Source organism: Otolemur garnettii, unplaced genomic scaffold (genome assembly GCF_000181295.1).
Source record: "Otolemur garnettii isolate 467f Iridium unplaced genomic scaffold, OtoGar3 scaffold00032, whole genome shotgun sequence".
NCBI lineage: Eukaryota > Metazoa > Chordata > Mammalia > Primates > Galagidae > Otolemur > Otolemur garnettii.
In genome coordinates this window covers 11,315,678-11,324,318 of record NW_003852427.1, presented here as the reverse complement: position 1 = coordinate 11,324,318, position 8,641 = coordinate 11,315,678, and the positions used below count along the sequence as shown (strand labels likewise).

Sequence of the window (8,641 nt, the reverse complement as noted above, 5' to 3'; positions counted from 1 at the left end):
TTTTTTTTTTTTTTTTTTTGGTTTAGTTGTCATTGTTGTTTGGCAGGCCGGTCTGGATTCAAACCTGTCAGCTCAGTGTATGTGGCAGGTACCCTAGCTGCTTGAGATACAGGCGCTGAGCCAGAAGGAATTTTTCAAACTTGTCTTTAAAATGGGCCAAGAGTCATCTACCATAATGCAGACGAGTACTGATTCTTAAATATAACCAACTGGTTTTTACAGTCATTTAGAGAAATACATTGCTTTGTTACATTTATGGAACAACTCTGATTGTGTGCCAATAGTTTTTAAAAATAATTACCTAATAACAATATACTTTAAAAACAACTGCCCACCAATAACATAATTGGCAAAGCATATCTTGAAATATAGCTTATGCTCAAGGGAGACAAAAAAGCACTACTAGTTAGACTTATATTAATAAGTCACAGTTTTAAATAGAAACATATGTAAATATGCCAAGGTTCAAAGTACCACATTTAGAAAATATTTTCAATTAAAAAAGACAAAAAAGGGTTTTTAATACTGATGAAGCCAAGTGTATCCCTCTTAACTTCAAGACGTGCATGACTCTAGGGAGTGATAGGCTTCGACTGCTTATTTACAGTTAGGGTTTTTATAACAAAAAAAATTTTTAGGGAAAAATAGTATTCAAATAGTTGCTTGCCCAAATTCCATTTGGCTAGCAGGCAATAAGGAAACAGTAATGAAATATAAACATTTTCAGGAAAGCATTATTCTAAACTTAAACACTGATCATTCAACTGATCATAAAGATTAGATACCACAGAGTATCGGAAGTATAATCTGGGGCAGTCCAGATTATTAAAGTGCGCCTAGTGACTGTTCTCGAGTTAGATCACAACCTCACACTATGAGGAGGGCATCCCTATGGTGGCCCTTCTTATAACATGAAATAGCGGGTGAAGTTAAGTGATTTTCCTACCACTATTCATCCACTGTTTACTTTTTCTTCTTTTTCACAAAAGATGTCCTTAAAAATCATGATAATCTGAACTCTCAAATCAAGAAAATGAGTACCAGATATTTAAAACAATGAGGAAAAATTTAATGGTCTCATTATATGTCATCTGCCATCACTCATTCCAAATGTAAACGAGATGCACACAATAGCACATATTCCCTGATTCTTCCTGTCTGAGTTGTGTTTACATCTTTAAGAAGGCAAAAAGATATACCAACTTTCAAGGATGCTCTGGTAGTTTTCTCAAGTTTTTGCAGCTATCTCTAATATAACCTGTAATGACTGATAGATCAAAGGAAAATTTTTTTTCTTTTCTTTTTTAAGGAAAGAGGGGAGGGTCTAGCTGAACTAAATGAGAAGCTCTGAATTGTCATGGACTGGGATTTTCTAGTAAAACATAATGTTGGCAGTAGAGAGCAGGCACTAATGGTAGTGAAAACAAGTCCACAGAACAGTGTTACAAGAAGAGATGGTTTTCTTGCTATGGAGGAGTTCTCCCGTTGTTACAAAGCTTCTTAAGGAATCTTCTTTAGGAAGAGTCTATGAAGAAGAAGTTGCAGAAATATGGATCTGGACACACGAAAGAATCCTGGGCTTCAAATGCTCTAGTAATACATCAATACCAAGATTCTCAAACAATTTTGATTATTAAATATTAAATATGATATGAATGTAGGTGACATTGAAGCCAATGTTCATTCTTAAATACTATGAACAAAACATATGATGAATTGAAAAACTTCAAGAAAAATAATTATTTTCCAGTTCTTCTGAAATCAATTGGTCAGACTCTAAGATGTTTTCCCAACAATTGGATTTTCCCTAGAAAACAAGAAAATAATTTTTCAGAAGTTAAAAAATATGAAATTTAAAAATGTGACACATATAGAATCCATTAAGTATTTATAATTTTCCCATAATCTCTCCTGTCAAGTCTTTCATTAATTCAATGAGTATTGCTGACCACCTATTACATTTTAGGCACTATCCTAGAAGTTAAGGTTACGCTAGTAAATAAAATAGACAAAACCATTGCCATCATGGAAGTTACATCTTGGAATAGGGAATATTAAATCAGTAAAATATTTAGCACAAGAGAGATCAGTATTTTTTTAATAGAGAAAATGAAAGTGGGGAGGGGTAGCATGGGATTTGGAAGGGGAGGTACTATTTAAGAAGGATGGTCAATATATATATTTAAAAATTCATTTACTTATTTATTTTTTGTTGTTGTTGAGTTGTCATTGTTGATTTTAGCTGGCCTGAGCTAGGTTCCAACCTGCCAGCCTGGGTGTATGTGGTTAGCGCCCTACCTACTGAGCTACTGGCGTTGCCCAGGATGGTCAATATTAACTAGGACCTTATATGGAAACTTCCAAAGGCTCTAAGAAAACTGGATTACTATTCATAGTAGAGAACCAGTTACACTAATTGGAAACATAAGATTGGGATGCTTAGGATAATCTTTCTAATGAGCTGAGCTTTCTAACCAGGAGAACGTAAATATTTATACCCGTTGAACTGATTTTTAATGTTCATAAATACAAAATACTAATACACATAATTATCAAAGACTATTTAAAGTGATGGGGCCAGGATTTGGAGGCCCCTCCCTAATAAGCTGTGTGACCTTGGGGTGAGGCCTTTAACTTCTCAGTTTCTCTAGCTGCAAAGTAAAAATAAAACCATGTTGGGCTGATGTGAGGATCAATGAGAAAGTGTATACTGCGACAAAACACTGTTATTTGCTGGCCCAAGAATCATATCCTGGGCGGCGCTCACAGCTCAGGTAGGGCGGCGGCCACATACACCCAGGCTGGCAGGTTCAAACCCAGCCCAGGCCAGCTAAACAGTGATGACAACAACAAAATAATGGCCTTGTGGCGGATGCCTGTAGTCCCAGCTACTTGGGAGGCTAAGACAAGAGAATCACTTAAGCCCAAGAGTTTGAGGTTGCTGTGAGCTGTGACACCATGGCACTAGACCAAGGGCAACATAGTGAGGCTCTGTCTCAAAAAAAAGAAAAAAAGAGAATCATATCCTATCCTGACTGTCTACTTCTTTATAAATAGGACCCTAATTCTGTTCTAATATTGGGCAGTCCTGTACTTCAGGGGAGTCTGGGGGTAACTCTAGATAAGGTTCCCTTCTCTTGGCATGGAGGAAATAGCCTTTTCTACCTCTGGACAGTATCTTATAAAAATGTGCTCTGAACTACTGTAATTTATCTGTGACCATCTGTGACAAGCCTGAGGAAGACCAGAGATTAGCTTGTTTAGGCAGATGTTACTTGATGACAGTGCTAAGCTGCTAAATTAACCAACTGCAGAAGTTAGGACTTAATTAGTGAGACTAAAACATTTCTTATTGTTTAAGCCACTTCACTTTGGTACTTACTGCTAAAAGCAATCTAAATTATATGATGCAATTATAGTGCTCCATGGTGAAGTAAGCTCGCAGTAAATGTTAGCTGTGGCTGTCGTTGTCTGTGGTAGCATCCATCCACATATGAGATGGATCCAAAAAAGCAACTATAAAATACTTCTGGTACTTTCACAGTTTTTTTTCCCCCCAGTACGTAAAGGTATTGTGGGAGATATAAAGGAGAAGAAGGATCAGTTAAAAACAAAATAAAAACAAAAAATACTGGGTATTCAAAGACTTATTGAACATGACATAAAAAGTGACAATTAAGTACAGCACCACCACAGAAGACAAAGAGTGCTTTGAGTTTCAGTGACCAGCTTACATAAGACAAAGGCTCTGAGCTGGGTCTTGGCAAATGAGGGTAAGCAGGAGGCCTGCAGGTCAGGGGTGAGGACAGGGCAGGAGGGGCAATCGCAAACTCTGCTTAAAACAATGTTTGTAGGCCAGGTGTGGTGGCTCATGCCTGTAATCCTAGCACTTGGGGAGCAGAGGCTGGAGTATCTCCTGAGCTCAGGATGTGGAGACCAGCCTGAGTAAGAGTGAGACCCTGTCTCTACTAAAAGTAGAAAAATTAACTGAGTGTCGTGGCATGTAGTCCCACCTACTCTGGAGGCTGAGGAAAAAAGACTGCTTGCCCTGCCTAGAGTTTGAGGTTAGCGTGAGCTATAACGAAGCCAAGGCATTCTACACAGGGTGATAGAGACTCTTGTCTCAAACAAAAAAAAGTTTATAGTAGCTTAAAAACGACTTACTTGCTCCCATATTTTGCACTACTTGATCTTTTCTTCCTATACTTTTCATGAGGTTCATCCAGCTTCATTATTATGCTTTTTATTTGCTGAATTGTCTTAAAGGTTGTTACAGAATCTTCAATTACAAAGTTAGAATAATCATCAGGTTCTTTCTGTGGTCCTTGATAGACGGCTATAGTTCCACAAGCCTCTACAAGAAGCAGTAAAACCTCTGATCAGACAACTAAATTCCATAAATGCAATTTGTAGTACAGATAAGTATTTTTCAAGTGTCTCATGCTGGGGAAATTTCCCTTGGCAATGCATAGATAACTAAAATACATAGATTTTATTAATTATAATCACCAAATTCATGTAAAAACAAGTATTTGTATTTTATAAATGTCAATGAAAATGCCCCCCTCTAGGGGTTTGTTAACTTTTACATAAACAGTATTTTGATAAATCTATGAGTATTTTAACTTTTAGAAATGCCCAAAGCAATATTTCAGGAATTGGTAATGAAAGATTATGGGTATATAAAATAGATTAGTTGTGCATTTACCTTCCATCTTTTGCAGCTTAAGAAAACTGAGGGTAAAAAGGGAATAAATTCTTTCTGTTTCTCTGTCTTCATCAATATCTATTTGGATATCTGCAGGGATACCTCTATGGTAAAATAAAATTAAAGACATTGGAAAAATTTTACTCTGTTAACATGTGAAATACTTTTGATGGTTTGAGACTAAAAGTAGAATCACAGAATTTTGCAGAAGGGAAACCAGAAATTTAGTTTCATCCAACAGTTAAATAAAATGGGGCCAAGAGAGGTTTGGTCATTATGTAACTCTATTCGTAAGGAACAGAATTTTAAAGTAAAACCATTTTCATAACCTGTGCTTCATCACAAAAATAATACATCATTACTTAAGTCTACAGGGCTATAATGGTTGTTTCATACAATTAGAAAAAGAGTGTTAAGGACCCCCTTTTCCTTGATATCTACTCAAGCTTGTGCTTCTATTTAAATATTGCCTTTATAATTTTTTAAAAATTTGCATTAGTATTAATTTCAGAACAATTTTCATTATGCCCAAAAGAAACCCTGAATCCATGTGCATGGCCCACTTCTCCCTCTCTCCAGCAGCTAGCAATCACTACCTACTTTTCATAGTCTCTGTGAATTGACCTATTCTGGATGCTTTCATCAGTATTATTGCAAGTGGCCTTTATGTCTGCCCTCTTTAACTTAGCATGTTTTCAAGGTTCACTCACGTTGCAGCAGGTATCAGTACTTCATTCCCTTTTACAGCCAAACAGTATACTATTGTGTGGATATACCACATTTTAAAACATTGCTATTTCAATCAGAAAGAAACTTACGCAGTACATGGCTTGCAGCCGAGAGCGTTTTCACTGGTCTCCTGACAGCAGAGCCAGTTTCCGTTGATATATGCAGAGGGGTGATAAAAACTGAGCCTGTTTTGATTGCATCGGCTCACCCTGCAGAGCATGTCTATCCATTGATTAGCTTCTACGCAATTATTTGCCTGGACATAGAGTGGTTTCTCCGTATGTATAACTTGGAACATCTTCATAAGGCAATTAAGATAAAAAGTTAGTAACAGAGTCTAAACCACACAAAACAGAAAAAGTACAAAACAGAAATCTAGTTTGCTTGACTAGATAACTGCAGCTAAAGTATTTTATATTTGTTACTTTTAAAGCAAATTAGTTCCAAAGACAACCTAGTTGTCCTAGTTGTCTAGTACATGGTACTAAGCAATACAACAGAATAAATTTTTAGAAGTCACACATGTCCAAAGACATGGACTACCACATAAATAAGAATAAAGGGAGGGAATTTCAGATGGAAAAAAATGTTTGTGCATAGGCAAAGCAGTGGGAAAATATCAGAGGAACAAGGAAATCATCTGGATTGGCCTGAGTGCATGGCATGTACTGAGGGGTAGCAGAAGACAAAGCTGGGCAGATAGGTTGAGACTATATTACTTAGCTTGAATGTCATGTAGAGAAGTTAATAAAAGAGAAGTTAATTGAGAAAAGTATTTTTAACTTAAAGTAGGCAGAAAATATGAGGCATCAATTGTAATGGACAATTTTAAGGCAGAGTTCAAGTTAGCAACTTATAAATTGTTAATGATTACTTGTTAACACTAAAACAACCTCTTAAAATTTTTCAACTAATTTATGTATGCAGTTCAGAAGGCTATAAATATTTACCTATATAACTTACATTTTTCTTGTTGAAAGAGCTCTCTTCCAGTTTTTCCACGGCAAGAATGTTTTTTACTGGAATCGTGTAAATGGCATCTTTGCCTAAATAAAAAAAGAACAAAATTAAAATAATTTCTATCAGATTTATAAAGATGAGAGGTTTTAGCTCAACTTAGAAGTATATAAATAACCTAAAGTAGCTTTTCAGATGCTGTGTATATACATATTTTTGTTTTACGGAACAGATGAAGTTTGATTATCTAAATTTGATCCCTATGTAGACAATAAAAATGCTATATAATTTCTTAACATTAATTATATGGCAACGAAAAAAAACCATACTTAGAAATAGAGGCTTGCCAAGACAAGATTTTCTTATTCCTGTGATATTTTCTTCCTTTGCTCATACTTTTTCTTCCATCTGAAATTCCCCCTTTATTCTTTTTTTTTTTTTTTTTTTTTTTTGGAGACAGAGTCTCACTGTGTTGCCCTTGGTAGAGTGCTGTGGCATTACAGCTCATAGCAACCTCCAACTCTTGGGCTTAAGCAATTCTCTCGCCTCAGCCTCTCAAGTAGCTACGACTACTTGAGGGGCCTGCCACAACACCCGGCTTTTTTTTTGCAGTTGTCATTGTTTAGCTGGTCCCGGGCTGGGCTCAAACTTGCCAGCCTCAGTGCATGTGGCTGATGTTGTAACCACTGTGCTGTGGGCGCCCAGCCATCCCTCTCTTTATTTTTATTTATATGATAGTCCATTTCTTTAAACATGTGTGACTTCTAAAAATTATATTTTGTTGTAATGCTTAGTACATTACAAAACTTGCCAAGACATGGAATTTTCTTTCATGGAGTTATTACATAAGCAGTAAATATGACTGCTAAGTCAATTTTTCTAACCTAATATTTAATTAAGGGATCAGACCTCAACACGATGTTTCTAAACTGAAAAACTGTTCGTTATTATCATGTATTTGTTGGTCAGTTGACTAATGCTACAAAATTTACTGTAAAATATGCAAGGAACAAAAGTAAAAATATTACTTGGTAGAATAAATCCTTAACTAAGAGTTTAGAAATTCGGTTAAGGAAATTTAAGTTTGTTAATAGAACTCCATAGTAATCTAAGAATATGATGTACTTCATCTTACAATTTACCCGAGAATAAACTATATTTCGTAGTCATAGAAACTATAAGCAAATGTTAATATAACTGGCTTCTGGTCATTTTATAATGTGGTTCTTAGAAAAAAGTTTTGCTTTTATTTCCCCCTAAGCTTTGCCTTAATGACATGTGGACTGAAGTGCCAGGGATCAAGAACTTTTTTGTTTTTGTTTTTTTTGTTTTTTTTAAGAGACAGGATCTCACTTTGTGGCCCAGGTTGGAATGCAGTGTCATGATCATAACTCACTGCAGCTTTGAACTCCTGGGCTCACGTGATCCTCCTCTCTCATCCTTCTGAGTAGCTAGGACTATAGGTATAAATCACCATGCCTGGGTAATTTTTTAATTTTTTGTAGCAAGAGGGTCTCACTATGTTGCCTAGGCTGGTTTCAGATTCCTGGCCTCAAGCAATCCTCCTGCCTCAGTCTCCCAAAGTGCTGGGATTACAGGCATGAACCACTGTGCCTGGCCAGACCTTTGCATTTTATATTATTCAACCAATTAATAAATAGTTTTCTTGGCAAATAAAACTGGTTAAAAAGGGTTTTTTTTTTTTTTTTTGGTCTTTAACACAGATGTTAACATGTAATATTTACTAAGCCTGCTTCTAGTATAACAGCTAAAATTTACGTAATTCAAGCAGATGGGATATGCAATTTTTAAAAAAGATAAAGTCACTTAATTCAACTATTGCACAGTGAATGTCCACTCTACACCAGGCACTGTTCTAACCACGTATGATATAGCAGTAAACAGAACATATAAGAGTATGCATTTAGGTCTGAAAAGACTGACAAAAGACAAATATTAAATAGAGATGAAAGCCACACAAAAATAAACTGGGGTGGCATGGTAAAAAATAACTGGGAAGTTACTTTAAATTGGGTGATTAGAAAAAAATCTTTCGGCTTGGCGCCTATAGCTCAACCGGCTAAGGCGCCAGCCATGTACACCTAACGTGGCGGGTTCCAATGCCCAGCCCGGACTCGCCAAACAACGACGGCTGCAACCAAAAAACAGCCGGACGTTGTGGCGGGCGCCTGTGGTCCCAGCTACTTGGGAGGCGGAGGCAGGAGACTCGCTTGAGCCCAGGAGTTG

At 36.5% G+C, this 8,641-nt stretch overlaps 1 protein-coding gene across 2 annotated transcripts in view; it reads right to left on the bottom strand.

Annotated features, from left to right (window-relative positions):
* Positions 1-1,316: 1,316 nt before the first annotated feature.
* The window catches only part of RASA2 (RAS p21 protein activator 2), a 120,504-nt gene continuing 113,179 nt past the window's right edge, over positions 1,317-8,641 (bottom strand). For both annotated transcript variants that reach the window (XM_012804931.1, XM_003789446.3), the window contains exons 20-24: positions 6,401-6,483; positions 5,527-5,735; positions 4,709-4,812; positions 4,165-4,354; positions 1,317-1,807 (exon numbers count right to left, since the gene is read on the bottom strand). In XM_012804931.1, coding sequence (XP_012660385.1) covers positions 1,777-1,807; positions 4,165-4,354; positions 4,709-4,812; positions 5,527-5,735; positions 6,401-6,483 — 617 coding nt within the window. In that variant the 3' untranslated portion in view covers positions 1,317-1,776. The remainder of the gene's footprint in view (positions 1,808-4,164; positions 4,355-4,708; positions 4,813-5,526; positions 5,736-6,400; positions 6,484-8,641) is intronic.